Source organism: Mauremys mutica, chromosome 18 (genome assembly GCF_020497125.1).
Source record: "Mauremys mutica isolate MM-2020 ecotype Southern chromosome 18, ASM2049712v1, whole genome shotgun sequence".
Taxonomy (NCBI): Eukaryota; Metazoa; Chordata; order Testudines; family Geoemydidae; genus Mauremys; species Mauremys mutica.
The window spans coordinates 29,560,174-29,576,298 of NC_059089.1; the positions used below are offsets into that span (position 1 = coordinate 29,560,174).

The following is a 16,125-nucleotide window of genomic DNA, read 5'->3' on the forward strand; positions in this document are numbered from 1 at the left end:
GGATTCAGCTAGAGAATGGTGAGGGGACAAACACGCAATAGAAAACTTGGTAGCTGTAAATTTTAAAATAAACCCTATTGAAACGGGCTTTGTGACTATCTGTGTTTCTGTTCAAAGGCCTTTGGCCCTTAAATGAGCTAAAAGTGTTAATGAAGCATCTTGGCTTGGTTTCAAGGAGCTGTATGTCTTTTAAATAAAAAATCAATTGTTTGTGAGAAGCTAGCGCTTGTGGGTTTTGAGTGTAAAAGTGACCCATTTACAGCAAAAAGCTGAAATGTATGTTGTGGGTGGGGGGAAAATCCTAAGAAATGTGCTTACAGTAAAACAAGCAGGCTGTTCAGACCTGTGTTTGAGTACAATACAGTTGACTTATCCTGTTGAACTGAGTGGGTTTAACCCCCCCCCCATCACTGAATAGCCAGGGTGATTGCGATTACTTACCCTTGTTGCCATAGGGTTAAATTTGATGGGGGTGGGTGGGGGTGGATGGTGAGTTCTGATTAATATGAAATGAAATAAAACCTCAGGAATTCGCAGATGCTATTGGACAGTTTCAATATAACTGCTGGAGTTGGCAGAACTCAATTGGACAGTTTCAATATGACCCCAGGAGTTGGTGGAACACTATTGGACAGATTAAATATGGCCCTGGAGTTGGTCGAATGCTCTGGGTCATTCTTTCTAGAAAACACCCCACCCCAAACTTTAAGCATGAAAGAAACGTGTTTAAAAAAAAAAAAACCCAAGGCCCAAGACATTCATTGTTATCTGCAAAGGGCCCCCCGCTTGGAAATGGGGACTGTTCAATACTCTAAGAAGGCCCCACAGAAACATTTCTTTTAACTTACAGAAAAAAGGAAAAAAGAAAAAAAAAGCCCTGTTGTGCAGACAGCTTGGTTCCCCCACCCCAGATCACCACAGGGGGTGCTGCGGGAGGGGTGCCTAAAGTCCTTAAGGATCTATTAGTTCAGAGCCGTGGGGATTAAATTAACCTGCTAGCTACTATGCTGAAGTCTGTTTGTGCAATGGGCTAAGATGGTCTAAAAACCTCAGGTCTGTTGGAGACTGTCCTTTTCAACAGAAACTTTCTTGGAAGGCTGCTGGACGGCAGACAGAGGTAGGGCTGGCTGGCTTGAACTCTGAAACTATACATTGTATAATGCCACTCTTTGCCCAGGCTGTCTTAGGAAAATCATGGTGCCTATCTTCATTGCAGCGTGATCTGCTTAGCATGGACCCAGAACGTTAAGCTGCAGTTCACCACCAGGCCAAGGTAAAAACCATTTTAACTATAGTTGTGCTTAATACTGTTTTAAAAATCTTTAAGTATTGCACAGTTTGTATAGGGATTTGGTGGTAATAGTAACTAACATTTTTGCTTGTTCTTTAACCTGAAGGCCCAAACACACATGGGGGAACGGGACAAGCATGTGCCTGCAACACTTGATCCCTTAGTGAAAGGGAATTTTTTTGCAACTGACTTTTAAATGCATGGGGGGGTGGGAGTTATTGAAAAGTATATGGAGGCAAACTTGGTTTAGTGTGTTTCTAAAGCTGCTAATTTGTGTGTGAGAGGGGTCTGGGCAAGGCATAGGTGTAGGGTTTTAAAAGTACTTGGTTTGTTTCAAACCAACAAGGTTTTTTCCTGTGCAAAATGTGGTTTAAAATGGATTTTAAAAGCAGTTTGGTTTTTATTCTGCAAAATGAGATGTATTTTAAAAAAATGTTTTTGAGGTTTTTGTTGTTGTTTGTTTGTTTGTTGTTTTTTGGTTTATGTTTTAAGTGGTAGAAATGAACTCAAAACCCGTGTTTCTCGTACAGCCTGAACTGGATGATTTGTTTTAAAGCTGTGACTTTTTAAACAGAAAAACACCCTAATGAATATTTAGTTTTTAAGTTTACAAGACGGTTTCATGTGTTTTATAATAATGCTGTTTGCTCCACAGTACGGTGAAAACATGAGAGATCCTTAGAGCAGAGGGAAAACAAGCTCAGAAGAAAAGGGAACGAGACAGCTGAAAGGGAAAATTCACCAGCATCAGTGACTGATGGATGGAAGAAGCCCAGTAAATATATTTTGCTTATTGGTTGGGTTGTTCTGTGAGGTTTTGTATTTGAAGTGAATACATAGGTGTGGGTGAGAAAGATGGTAAAGTTCAGTTTTGTAAAATGGTTCCCCCCACCCCCCATAGGCATGGGCAACTTTTCTGACAACGCTTAGTCCGCGCTACAAGGACACCTCCTCCAGAACCGCCAAAGAACCAGGAATCTGCTTTGAGACTTTTAACAACGCAAAACAGCACAAGAGTGCAGATGAAGCATCCGGGCAGTCCAAACCTCATATCCGGCAAACCCAAGGGCAAAACAAGACTCTGGTAAACAACAACCACAACTCCAGTTCCTCAGCAGCCACTGCCACAGCAAACCCTGAGAAAACACCCACATTCACAAACCCGGAGCATGCGTTCGAGGGACTCTGAACATGCGCAGAACCACACACATTCACAAACCCGGAGCATGCACTCTAGGGGTTGTGAATAAAATACCAAGGACTGACAAACCATTCTTCCAAAACCATAAGCTCGTCACCGCTCCCCTATATTCTAGTATTTGGGAACAGTTTGATGGTTCATTCAGAAAACTGATGGACGCTGTGTCCCCAGAGGGCGGGGGGGGCTAAAAAACGACATTCTAAGGAGAGTTGGGAAAAATCTGAAGCTTCGCTCAGAACACTGGTGACCTCTGTATCCTCAGAGGGCCTAACGACCGACCACAACTCACTTACTGGATGCTGAAACGAGTCTGTTCTTCAAAGAACCGACTGAGCCGAATACTAAAAGGCTAAACCTTACAGAGCCGAGCTTCAAAGGTGCCTAATGTACATGAAGCTGAGCGACGCGGAGAAAGTGAAAATCAGTCTGTTTCTACCAGAACAGGGACAGAATGTAACTGCAACCCCCCAGAAACACCAAAGAGCTCAGAGTCTGTTGCTCAGCAGGTGCTGGATAACGTGAAGAAGTGTTCTAAGAAAAATGCATTCGTACTGCTAAAGAAGCTGGGCCAGGCTACAAATCTCTCTTCATGGAACGATAAAGGGGCTTTTGTGTACAAAGGCTCTGTGGTTAATGGTTCTAACATGCTCGACTTAGTCCGGGCCGTGACCCAGACGCGCTCAGTTCCTAGCAGACATGGACCTTAAAGATGGGATGTGTTTATGAATGTCATGGCGGAACGGAACGTACCACCTTCCGTCATGGGCACTGCGGCCAGGAGAGCTCTATGGAATGTCTCACGACCTCGACCGTCACTTAATCCAGAGGTGAAAGTAAGCTGGTACGGGCCAGTACGGAGTACCAGCCAGAGCCAGTACGCCGTGCCGGACCGCACCGCCTTCCTCAGCGGGGATATAAAGGGCTCAGAGCTCTGGCAGCTGTAGGGAGTCCAGAGCCCTTGCGGCTCCAGCAGCTGGGTTGGGTCTGGGATTTAAAGGGCTCACAGCACGGGGGAAAGTAACTTCCAGGACTTACCGGTACTGCCAGTATCCTGAGGAGGCGTGGCCTCTCAAGATTTAAAGATCCTGGGGCATCGGCTGTGGCTGGGAGCCCCAGGGTCTTTAAATTAACCCTGGGCTCAGGGGCAAATTAAAGGGCCCAGGGCTCAGGCCGCCGCGGAGCCCCGAGCCCTTTAGATTCCCCCCGCAGTTCCGGCAGCCGGATTCAGGTGTGGATTTAAAGGGCCCAGAGCTCCCACGGCTGCGGGGAGCACCGAGCCCTTTAAATCTGGCCCCAGCCTGGCTGACAGAGCTGTGGGGGAAAATTAAAGGGCTCTGGGCTCCCTGCAGCCGCCAAAGCTCTGAGCCGTTCAAATCCTGCTCAGGAAGCCGGTGCGGTCTGGCACGGCATATTGGCTCTTCCTGGTACGCCGTACTGGTCCGTAATGGCTTATCTTCATCTCTGCTTCAGAGAACCCACGGCTGCGGGGAGCCCAGAGCCCTTTAATTACCCCCTGCAGATCTGGCAGTCAGGCTGGAGCCAGGATTTAAAGGGCTCGGAGATCCCGCGCCTGCGGGAATCCCAGAGACCTTTAAATACCCCCTGCAGCTCTGGAAGCCAGGCTGGGGCTGCGAATTAAAGGGCTCAGAGCTCCCGTGGCTACAGGGAGCCCAGAGCCTTTTAAATTCCCCCGCAGCTCTGGCAGCCGGGTTCGGGTGTGAATTTAAAGGGCCCGGAGCTGCCACGGCTGCGGGGAGCCAGAGCATTGCCGCGCTGGGGCCGGGATTTGAAGGGCCCAGAGCTCCTGCTGCTGCAGGGAGCACCGAGCTTTTTAATTCCCAGCCCCAGCCCGGCTGCCGGAGCTGCGGTGGGAGGGGAGGAGGGATTTAAAGGGCTCTGGGCTCCCCACAGCCGCCGGAGCTCTGAGCCTGTTAAATCCCCGCGGAGGAAGCCGGTGCGGTCCGGCTCAGCGTACTGGCTCTTGCCGCTACGCTGTACTGGCCCGTACCGGCTTACTTTCATCTCTGGCTCAGAACTCCTATGGCTGCGGGGAACACAGAGCCCTTTAAATTCCCACTGCAGCTCCAGGAGCTGGGCTGGGGCCGGGAATTAAAGGGCTCAGAGCTCCGGCAGTTTCTGGGAACCCAGAGCCCATTAAATCCCCCCTGCCCCCACAGCTCCAGCAGCTGGGCTGGGGCCGGGATTTAATGGGCTCAGTGCTCCCCGTGGCTGAATAGATCCCAGAGCCCTTTAATTCCCCTCCATGCAGCTCCAGCAGCTGGCTTGGGGCTGGGATTTAAAGGGCTCACAGCAGGGGGGAAAGTGACTTCCAGGACTTACCGGTACTGCTGGAATCCTGAGGGGGCGTGGCCTCAACCGGAAAAGATGGGGCCTCTCAAGATTTAAAGGTCCTGAGGCATCGACTATGACTGGGAGCCGCAGGGTCTTTAAATTAACCCTGGGCTCAGGGGCAAATGAAAGGGCCCAGGGCTCAGGCCGCCGCGGAGCCCCGAGCCCTTTAGATTCCCCCCGCAGCTCCGGCAGCCGGATTCGGGTGTGGATTTGAAGGGCCCGGAGCTCCCATGGCTGCGGGGAGCACCGAGCCCTTTAAATCTGGCCCCAGCCCGGCTGACAGAGCTGCGGGGGAAAATTAAAGGGCTCTGGGTTCCCTGCAGCCGCCAAAACTCTGAGACATTCAAATCCCTGCTCAGGAAGCCGGTGCGGTCCGGCACGGCATATTGGCTCTTCCTGGTACGCCGTACTGGACCGTAATGGCTTATTTTCATCTCTGCTTCAGAGATCCCATGGCTGCGGGGAGCCCAGAGCCCTTTAATTATCCCCGGAACCCCAGCAGTCGGGCTGGGGCCAGGATTTAAAGGGCTCGGAGATCCCACAGCTGCCAGAATCCCAGAGACCTTTAAATACCCCCCGCAGCTCCGGAAGCCAGGCTGGGGCTGCGAATTAAAGGGCTCAGAGCTCCCGTGGCTACAGGGAGCCCAGAGCCCTTTAAATTCCCCCGCAGCTCTGGCAGCCGTGTTCGGGTGTGGATTTAAAGGGCCCGGAGCTGCCATGGCTGCGGGGAGCCATAGCATTGCCGGGCTGGGGCCAGGATTTGAAGGGCCCAGAGCTCCTGCCGCTGCAGGGAGCACCGAGCTTTTTAATTCCCAGCCCCAGCCCGGCTGCCGGAGCTGCGGTGGGAGGGGAGGAGGGATTTAAAGGGCTCTGGGCTCCCCACAGCCGCCGGAGCTCTGAGCCCTTTAAATCCCCGCTGAGGAAGCCGGTGCGGTCCGGCACAGCGTACTGGCTCTTGCCGCTACGCTGTACTGGCCCGTACTGGCTTACTTTCATCTCTGGCTCAGAACTCCTATGGCTGCGGGGAGCCCAGAGCCCTTTAAATTCCCCCCGCAGCTCCAGGAGCTGGGCTGGGGCCGGGAATTAAAGGGCTCAGAGCTCCAGCGCTTGCTGGGAACCCAGAGCTCATTAAATCTCTCCCCGCCCCCACACAGTTCCAGCAGCTGGCTGGGGCCGGGATTTAATGGGCTCAGTGCTCCCCGTGGCTGCATAGATCCCAGAGCCCTTTCATTCCCCTCCACGCAGCTCCAGCACCCAGGCTGGGGCAGGGAATTAAAGGGCTGAGAGCTCTTCGCAGCGGCAGGAGCTCCGGGCCCTTTAAATCCTGGCTCCAGCCGGGGAAGGCTCAGGATCCCCACAGCCATGGGAGCTCCGCGACCTTTAAATCCACGCTCGAACCCAGCTGCCAGAGCTGTGGGGGGGATTTAAAGGCCCTGGGGCTCCCAGCCACAGCCGATGCTACAGGACCTTTCAATCTTGAGAGGCCCCGCCCCTTCCGGGTGAGGCCACGCCCCCTCAGTACTCCGGCAGTACCGGGAAGTCCTGGAAGTTACTTTCACCCTTGACTTAATCATTCCTTTACCTGTGTTCACCTTGTGCGCCGGTGACTCCCCCGAGCCGCAGTCGCATTCCACCTCGAAGGGGGTGAACAAAGAGAGGCCACCATGCTCATCGGGGTGTCTCACAAGCAGTTGGGTTTTGGGTTCGGGTTCCGGCATGTCCATCAACGGCTGGGCCGAAGGGCTCCCCTCGGTCGCTCCCTCCTCCTCCTCGGCACTGTCGCTGAAGTAGCGCTTTCTCCTCGGATGGTCAAAGACCCTCGGGGCGAAGACAGAGTCCGAAGTTCTCACGGGGGTGGTGAAGGAGTCCAGGTTTTCTCTCCGCAGCCTTCCCACGAGTTCTAAACCATGTGTCCTTGGTGAGAGATGGCCTCGTCCGTCCAGCACTGGGACTTAGGAGGTGATGGTGCTGCACCCTGATTGGCAGAGGGCCCTGCGAGGAGTCCTTAGTGGGGTCAAACAGCCCACTCCCGGAGGGGTCACCCTGCCCCAGAACTCACCCTGATTGGTCAGAATCCCCTCTTGGGGTGGTCCTGTCAGGACAAAACCGATCCTAATTGGTCGAGGGCAGTGAGAGGAGTTCTTAGAGGGGTCACAAGACACACGTCGGGATAGGTCACCCTCCCACCCCAGAGCTCGCCCTGATTGGTCAAATCTCCTCTTGGGGTGGTCCTTCCAGGAGGAAACCCATCCTGATTGGTAGAGGGTGGTGGGAGGAGTTCTTAGAGGGGTCACATGACACACCTGGCTTCCAGTCATGTGGCCGCCTTGACCACGAAGTAATACCCCCATGGGGCAGGACTTCCGGTGACAGGTGGGAGGGACTAAGGGGTCATGGGGCAGGGTTGGGGTTTGATTTACGGTGGGGCCTGTCTACTGCAGCCAGGTGTTGACTATGTGCAGGCCCATCCGGAGCCAGAGTCCATATCTGCGCCGGAGGTCGAAGCCGGGTGGTCGAAATTGCCGTTGTCGGGGAAGATCACGAGGAGGAGTAGGCAGGGCTGGAGCGGGTGGCTGGAGGGCCTGGAGCGAGGCTAGAGAAAGGCAAGGAGAATACTGAGCCGGGGTTCAGAACCCAAATCTGGAGCCAAGAAGGGTCACGCCAAAGTCATTGCCAGAGACCGGAGTCAAGAGTCCAGCCAGAGTCAACAGCGAGAAACCGGAGGACAGGGCAGGGCAGGGGGTACATGCGGGAGGGAATGTGGATGACTTACTGGAGCCTGGAGACCCCTCATCGGGGGACTCCCTTCCTAGCAATAACAGAAGGACAGCGGGATGACAAAGATGTCTCTGAGCCTGGGCTCCAAGCCAAGGGGAGCTCCCATCCAGGTTGTGTGCCAGGACCCCATCACCCTCCCTGTTCATTTCACACTCTCAGACCCCCTAGCCGGAGGGGAGAATAAAGGGGCAGAAGCAAAGGTGCCCCTGGGGGAAAGGCTCTAGGCCGGGACCCAGTCCACTTCCCAGATCTACACCCAGGATTGTGTGACCAGGCCCACAGCCCTTCCTCTGCATTTCAGTTCCCACCTGCCAGACGGGGAGGCTGCTCCCCTGCCCCAGGGTGTTTGGGGGGAGTTTCCTTCCTGGCTGGGAAGGGCTCAGATACCGGGTGGGTGGATTGGGCCCCGGCTGGGGGATGGTCGGATGGGCACAGGGTGTTACTAGTCCCCAACGCCCCAGTCCTCCTCCCTTTCCCCTGGGTCTCCCCTCACCTCCAAAGAGGGAGCCTTGAAACACAGGGCTCCCAGACCCCACGGAGGAGCTGCTGGACCCGCAGGAGAATACGGAGCTGGTGCTGTCACTGAACTCCTGCTCTGGGCTGGGAGGAGGCGCCACAAGTGCCAGGCTGGGGCTGGCGGGAGGTTTCTGAGGCGTGATGGGGGACGAATCCTCCTCCTCCTCCTCCTCTTCTTCCTCCTCCTCCTCACCCCACCATACCTGGGCGCTGGGGGTGTCTGCACCAGGGAGGGAAGGAGAAAGTTTAATCCTTTCTGCTGCTGGGGGGATGCAGTGGACAGAGAAGGCTCCATGTTTCCCCTTTCTCTGTAAGGAGCCCCATGGCAACCAGGGCCCCACCCTGCCCCTCCCAGAGACGCCCTCAGCCCCATCAGCCTCAGGGCCCCGTGGCAGTCAGCCCCCTCCCCAACATGATCAGGGGAGGCCAGAGCTCCCCGACTCCACCCAGCATCCCCTGCCTTGGGGTGTGGCTGTGCTACCCCCACTGGTGTCAGTGGGGCTCATGTGGCTCAGTCCCGGTGCCTTGGCAAGCCCATGGGCACAGGGTGTTACTAGTCCCCCACCGCCCCAGTCCTCCTCCCTTTCTCCTGGGTCTCCCCTCACCTCCAAAGAGGGAGCCTCGAAACACAGGGCTCCCAGACCCCATGGAGGAGCTGCTGGACCCGCAGGAGAATACGGAGCTGGTGCTGTCACTGAACTCCTGCTCTGGCCTGGGAGGAGGCGCCACAAGTGCCAGGCTGGGGCCGGCGGGAGGCTTCTGAGGCGTGATGGGGGACGAATCCTCCTCCTCCTCCTCCTCTTCTTCCTCCTCCTCCTCACCCCACCACACCTGGGCACTGGGGGTGTCTGCACCAGGGAGGGAAGGAGAAAGTTTAATCCCTTCTGCTGCTGGGGGGATGCAGTGGACAGAGAAGGCTCCATGTTTCCCCTTTCTCTGTAAGGAGCCCCATGGCAGCCAGGGCCCCACCCTGCCCCTCCCAGAGACGCCCTCAGCCCCATCAGCCTCAGGGCCCCGTGGCAGTCAGCCCCCCCCCCAACATGATCAGGGGAGGCCAGAGCTCCCCGACTCCACCCAGCATCCCCTGCCTTGGGGTGTGGCTGTGCTACCCCCACTGGTGTCAGTGGGGCTCATGTGGCTCAGTCCCGGTGCCTTGGCGAGCCCATGGTCACAGGGTGTTACTAGTCCCCCACCGCCCCAGTCCTCCTCCCTTTCTCCTGGGTCTCCCCTCACCTCCAAAGAGGGAGCCTCGAAACACAGGGCTCCCAGACCCCATGGAGGAGCTGCTGGACCCGCAGGAGAATACGGAGCTGGTGCTGTCACTGAACTCCTGCTCTGGCCTGGGAGGAGGCGCCACAAGTGCCAGGCTGGGGCCGGCGGGAGGCTTCTGAGTCGCCAGGCTGGGGCCGGCGGGAGGCTTCTGAGTCGCCAGGCTGGGACCGGCGGGAGGCTTCTGAGTCGCCAGGCTGGGGCCGGCGGGAGGCTCCTCCGAGGCCAGGCTGGGGCCGGCGGGAGGCTTCTGAGTCGCCAGGCTGGGGCTGGCGGGAGGCTTCTGAGTCGCCAGGCTGGGGCCGGCGGGAGGCTTCTGAGTCGCCAAGGTGGGACCGGCGGGAGGCTTCTGAGTCGCCAGGCTGGGGCCGGCGGGAGTTTCCTCCGGGGCCAGGCTGGGGCTGGCGGGAGGCTTCTGAGTCGCCAGGCTGGGACTGGCGGGAGGCTTCTGAGTCGCCAGGCTGGGACCGGCGGGAGGCTTCTGAGTCGCCAGGCTGGGGCCGGCGGGAGGCTTCTGAGTCGCCAGGCTGGGGCCGGCGGGAGGCTTCTGAGTCGCCAGGCTGGGGCCGGCGGGAGGCTTCTGAGTCGCCAGGCTGGGGCTGGCGGGAGGCTTCTGAGTCGCCAGGCTGGTGCTGGCGGGAGGCTTCTGAGTCGCCAGGCTGGGGCCGGCGGGAGGCTTCTGAGTCGCCAGGCTGGGGCCGGCGGGAGGCTTCTGAGTCGCCAGGCTGGGGCCGGCGGGAGGCTTCTGAGTCGCCAGGCTGGGGCTGGCGGGAGGCATCTGAGTCGCCAGGCTGGGGCTGGCGGGAGGCTTCTGAGTCGCCAGGCTGGGGCCGGTGGGAGGCTCCTCCAGGGCCAGGCTGGGGCCGGCGGGAGTTTCCTCCGGGGCCAGGCTGGGGCCGGCGGGAGGCCCCTCAGCTGCCACGGTGGTTGGCGGCTCCTGCTGGCCCCTGGGGCGCAGCTCCTGGCTCCTTGGCTTCCTGCAGTGGAAGCGCCAGAGCTGCCGTCCCCGGCTCCTGCCCTCCCCTGGCTCTCTGCTCCACAGCTGAACCCGGGGCCACTTCCGTTTCGGCCCAGAAGGTGCCTCCGGGTCAGCTAGAGGAGCTGCTGTCTTCCGCCTCCTCCAGCAGGCGAAGCAGCTCCTCCCTTTCTGCTGGCCACGAGCCTCTTCCCCGCCCGCGGGGACAGAGGGGCCGCTCTCCTCCTGGGCAGGCTGCCTGATGTTTGCTGCCGGCTCTGGAGCCCCGTGCCCGGCCTTCCTCCTCAGCATCCGCCTTATTCGCTCCATCCTGGAATGGAGTGGGGAGCAGCCATGAGTCTGGCTTCAAAGCAGCCTCTCATTAATGAGTCTGCCTGCTCCCCTGCCCACCTCCCCTCTGCTGAGGCAATTTTTCCTCCCGACACATCCCACCCCAAGGCACAGGAGCCCTCCACCTGGGGAACAAACCCTGACAAGGGACGGGCTGGGAGCCCCAGTGGTGGGATATTCCCACCACACAGGGGATGGCTCTGGAGAACTCCACTTACTTACTCTAGATCAGATGGAGCTGAATGACAGATGCTTGGGGTTGCTCCTCCCTTCACCCTCCTCGCTCTCCGCACCCAGGTGGCCGGAAACGGGTGCCGCTCAATGCCCTGCCAGCAGGGCAAGGGGTAGCAACCAGCGATCGAAACTGGCTGTGAAAACAATACAATGCCACTAGCGGAACGCTCCTGGGACACTCCATAGCTGTACCCGGGGCCACCTCCATTTGGGACCAGAAGGTGCCTCAGGGTCAGCTAGGGGAGCTGGGGGCTTCCTCCTCCTCCAGAAAGCCAGAGCTGGCAGTGCCAGCAGGACTTGATTCCCAGTCTCCCTGGCTCCGAGTGGGACCTGTTGTTCTGACTGACGGATTTGCTCCTTGTCCCCCATCCAAAGCCAATAACACATCTCTGGGTTGGCAGTCATGAGTTAGACCTTCTCAGCACCCCTCTGTCTCCCGCAGCCCTCAGCTGTTCCTTGGACTGAGGTGGCTTGGACGGTAACAGGAGAGGATATTGTTACTGGCTCAATGGGTGGTTCTAGCCAATGAGGGTCTCAGTCTAGCCTCAGAGGCCCACACCCCCAGACACTACAGGTCAGGGTGGATTGATTTCATTCCAAATGTTTTGTAGTTGTATTTTTGAGTTATTTTCCTAATGAGAGATTGATTCTCATGAAATTCTTAGTGGTGGCCGATGACAGAACACGGAGCAACGGTCTCAAGTTGCACTGTGGAAGGCTTAGCTTGGCTATTAGGAAACACTAGTTCACTAGGAGGGTGGTGAAGCCCTGGAATGGGTTCCCTAGGGAGGTGGTGGAATCTCCATCCTTACAAGTTTTTAAAGGTCAGCTTGACAAAGCCCTGGCTGGGATGATGAAGTTGGGGTTGGTCCTGCCTGCAGCAGGTGGGTTGGACTAGATACCTCCTGAGTTCTGTTCCAACCCTAGTCTTCTATGAGGCTAGGAATTGGGATCCATTCAAACATGTTGACTTGCTGGTTTTGCAGGATACAGAAAAACAAAAAGGTTGACTGAACCATTTGTTTTCATTTCAAACAAACTGAGGTAAAGAAGTATCTCTAGTTCGTGCACTGAACTGATTGTTCCTGCTCATAACATCCTTCCAGATTTTAGAAGTAGTAGCTCACACCTCCTCCTCTCTAGCCTTTATTCATATATTACAAGAGGAAAAGAAACCTTCATCCTTTTCGAACTCCCAATCAGTTTCTTACATTTGAATGAAGTAGCTGCATCAACTGGAATGAAGAAAATATTCTTTCTGCACCTGCAGAAGAGGCTAGTGCTGCCAAAATCTGGCTGAGTGTTTCAATAACTTCTGGACCCCCAGGTTCTTAGGCAATGACTTCCAACAGTTCAGTGCTTTGACTTCCTCTGACACTTGGCAGCAAACATGGACTTCTTCATATATGTAGTTATTTAAATTACTTTAATAGGCTGGAGCAACTAGAGGCCTTAACATCACTTGTCATCATTTCAAATTTTATACTGGATAAGTTTAAAAAAAAACTTTTTCAATATAAATTTAAAAAACCCAGTTTGAATAAAAAAAATCTCGGGGCGGGGTGGGGGGTTGTGAAAAAGCCACTGATTGGTCTTGCCCTTGATTTTAGAAGAACGACTTCATCTGAGAGAATCAGAAACTGCTTGTATAATAGTCAAGGAGAGGAGGCAGCAAAATTCATCCTAGCAGTAATTTGTTGGGCCTTATTTGCTCAGCCTCAAACAAACAAGTGTGCAAAACTCTAGCTAGTCTCTTTTATGTAGGCCCAGCTAAGAGGTGGTGGGAGGGGCAGGAATGCTGTCTCCGTCCCGGATCCAGTAGCAATTGCACAGGATATTGCCACAAAACCTACATTTTACTGCCAAACTCTCTAAGCCAGTCCTCTCCTGCGCTTCCTGGTTTCTAAGTTTCAAATCCACAAAACCTTCCCCTTGACAGTCTCTGCCCAGGTGGTGCAGCAGGCAGAGGAACCTGAGCAGTAACATTGTGACACCAGAGGTAACTCGGCCACCTGTCGCTCCCTGACTCCACTAACCCGGAGCATAAACCCGAAGCCTGAGCCCTGCCTTGGGCATCGCTCCCACGGAAATCTGCAGGCTCATTTACTGACTTATGCAAATCACCTGTGGAGAGTTAGCACTGACTGGCTGAATTCACTCTCAAGTCACAATGCCCTTCAGCTTACAGCACGAATGGAAGGGGCACAGGGTGGAAATCAGGCTTTTCTGGTGGCCCGTTTTCCAACTGAGAAGAAGGGACAAGAGGGAAGGAGGAAGAGGGAAGCAAAATGGCCACATTCCAAACGCCCCCAGCGAGTCACAGGTTAATTCCAAGCCCAGAGGAAACCACTGTCGTCTGACTTTCTCTTTCACTTCGGCCATAGAATGTGCCTCAAAATAATTCCCATAGGAATTAGAGCTGGTTTTTAGTAAAACACCCAAGCTTGATTTTAAAAGAGGCCAGTTGTGGAAAATCCAGCACAACCCTCAGTGAATTGCTCCAAACTCTGATGGTAAAAATGCTCCTCGCCTTCTTTCCAGTGTGTATTGGTCTAGCTTCAACTTCCAGCCATTGTCTGCTCATAACCTTTCTCTGGTAAAGCGAAGATGGAGGCTTGCTGCAGCAAGGCTCCAGGGCTCTGCGAGGTTCCCCTTGCCCTGCATCCCTGTCCTGCCTGGCTGTTGGCAACGGAGCTCTGTGAGGTCACAGACGCCTCACTCATAGAATCATAGACTATCAGGGTTGGAAGGGACCTCAGGAGGTATGTAGTCCAACCCCCTGCTCAAAGCAGGACCAATTCCCAACTAATTGTCTTTGCTCAATGGGCTGAGTTCCTGCCAAAAGCTTTTGTGAAGTCACTGCAACACCCACCTTTCCCTGGCAGGCCTGACCTCTGCCCCTGGTCAGCCCAGCTGGATGTTTGAGCTGCACCCCGGATCACCCCACTTGCTCATTATTGATTCTGGGGAGCAAGCAGGCTACCCAGTAAAACAGCAGAGTCTGTTCCGCACCCCACACTGAGTTTTTCATAGAGGCTGTGAAACAATTGTTGTGAAACAATTCAGTCTCCTAATGTGGCCTCTATTTCACGGGCTATGAAATTTCACACTCTTAGCACCCAATTAAGCCCAATTGCTTGTAATTCACTAAAAGGCACCTTCCCAACCAGTTATGATGGTAGGACACCAGGAAACAGAGACTCCACCTCTCCCCTGGGTAATTTCTTCCAGTGGCTAGTCTCCCTCACAGTCATCATTACATTGGAAATTGACAACCTCTGATAAGGGCCCAATTTATGACAATCTTTTAAATAATTTAAATAGAAGAGAAAAAATAACATTCAGTAGAACATGTTCACTGCCAAGCTTTTCAGCCAGTCGCACCACTGATGTGATAGCTAAGGCCCCGGAAGCAAAGCTAGCTGAAATACTAACCCAGCTTTGGGCAGCAGTAAAGGTGCAGAAAATATTGTCTTCCTTTCAGTTTATTCAAATCGTTCAGTTCAATCGACTAGTTTGTGGAAATTCAAGAAAGCCATTGGGAATTCACAAAACAGGCAAACTTGTTTTCCTCCCTCAATCTAGGGATAAAAACTAGGGCATAGATCTACTGGATCATCAATCTAGAAACATGTGGAGACAAGAATGTATCATTTCAGTTCACGAACCACACATCAAATTGCCTTTGTTTAAGAAATCTGTCAGTTTGAAATGCAAAACATTTTGATACAACTTCTTTCTTATGCTTCTCGTTCTAGCTCTGGCATGGCCTTGCTGTGTGACCAAAGAGAGGTCACTTCTTTTCTCTTTCCCTCGGTATCCTGGGGGATGGAGAAAGTTCTCTCAGCCCTAGCAGGGGAGAGATTGAGCAAGTCAGGCGCGTTAGGGCCCTCGTGCTCTAAAGGACAATGGGTGATTGTTGTTTGGGGCAAGAATCCTGACGGATTTGTTACTTGTCCCCCAACCAAAGCCAATAACACATCTCTGTATTTTCAGTCATGAGTTAGACCTTCTCAGCACCCCTCTGTCTCCCGCAGCCCTCAGCTGTTCCTTGGATTAGGGAGGCCTGGATGCTAAGAGAACTGGAATTATTTTACTGGCTTCCTGGGTGTTACTAGCCCATGAGGGTCTCAGTCTGGCCCCCGAGGCCCACACCCCAGACACTAAAGATCAGGATGGGTTGATTTCACTCAAAGTTTTTTGTATTTGCATTTTTGAATTATTTTCCTAATGAAAGATTGATTGTCATGAAATCTTAGAGCTGGCAGATGACAGAACAAGGAGCAATGCTCTCAAGTTGCAATGTGGAAGGCTTGGATATTAGCAAAACCTTTTTCCCTAGGAGGGTGGTGATGCCTTTGAATCTGCTAGGATAGAGTCCCCTATCTTGTATCTATATCTAGAGCCTATATTTTTTCTTACCTTCTACACAGATGACAATGTCTTTGAATCAAATCCACACAGATAAGACAAACGCACGAAGAGAATCTCCTCTACAGCAACTGGCTCTTGGTCCTGAATGAGAGACCGCGAGCTGGAGGCTTGCTGCAGCAAGGCTACAGGGCTCTCCGAGGTTCCCCCTGCCCCGCATCCCTATCCTGCCCGGCCGTTGGCAAGGGAGCTCTGTGAGGTCACAGACGCCTCATCATCTCTGCCCAATAGGCTGAGTTCCTGCCAAAGGCCTTTGTGAAGTCACTGCCACACCCACCTTTCCCTGGCAGGCCTGATGTCTGCCCCTGGCCAGCCCAGCTGGGTGTTTGAGCTGCACCCCGGATCACCCCACTTGCTCATTACTGATTCTGGGGAGCAAGCAGGCCACCCAGTAAAACAGCAGAGTCTGTTCCGCACCCCACACTGAGCTTTTCATAGAAGTTGTGACACAATTCGATCTCCTAATCTAGCCTCTATTTCACAGGCTATGAAATTTCACACACTTTGCACCATATGAAGCCCAATTGCTTGTAAGTCACTAAAAGGCACCTTCCAGAATGACAGGCAGTTGTGACGTGAGGACACCATGAAACAGAGACTCCACCTCTCCCATGGGTAATTTGTTCCAGTGGCTAGTTTCCCTCACTGTCAAAAATGTGTGCCTACGTCTCATTTGAATTTCTCTGGCTTCAGCTGGCAGCTGTTGGTTCTTGTTGTCTTTGCTCAATGGGCTGAGTTCCTGCCAAA

At 54.2% G+C, this 16,125-nt stretch overlaps 1 protein-coding gene and 1 long non-coding RNA gene across 2 annotated transcripts; both read right to left on the bottom strand.

Moving 5' to 3' along the window:
• Positions 1-7,143: 7,143 nt before the first annotated feature.
• LOC123352715 (myb-related transcription factor, partner of profilin-like) lies at positions 7,144-8,964 on the bottom strand. Its single transcript, XM_044993193.1, has 3 exons — positions 8,744-8,964; positions 8,116-8,358; positions 7,144-7,437 (listed from the first exon to the last, which is right to left on the bottom strand). The coding sequence occupies exons 1-3, from the start codon at positions 8,784-8,786 to the stop codon at positions 7,277-7,279; spliced, it is 447 nt and encodes a 148-aa protein (XP_044849128.1). The 5' UTR covers positions 8,787-8,964; the 3' UTR covers positions 7,144-7,276.
• Positions 8,965-10,236: 1,272 nt separating this feature from the next.
• On the bottom strand, positions 10,237-15,508 carry LOC123352686. The gene is made up of 3 exons (XR_006574255.1): positions 15,370-15,508; positions 10,936-11,081; positions 10,237-10,693 (listed from the first exon to the last, which is right to left on the bottom strand). It is a non-coding gene; the product is annotated as an uncharacterized LOC123352686 (long non-coding RNA).
• Positions 15,509-16,125: the final 617 nt, after the last annotated feature.

Bases quoted from the DNA above. Each gene is read 5' to 3' on its own strand.
- LOC123352715 (XM_044993193.1), bottom strand. From the start codon at position 8,786: ATGGGGTCTGGGAGCCCTGTGTTTCGAGGCTCCCTCTTTGGAG. The intron at 8,359-8,743 runs GTGAGGGGAGAC...TCCCTGGTGCAG, and splicing joins TCGAGGCTCCCTCTTTGGAG to ACACCCCCAGCGCCCAGGTA. The intron at 7,438-8,115 runs GTGAGGGGAGAC...GCCTTTCTCTAG, and splicing joins TCAAGGCTCCCTCTTTGGAG to CCTCGCTCCAGGCCCTCCAG.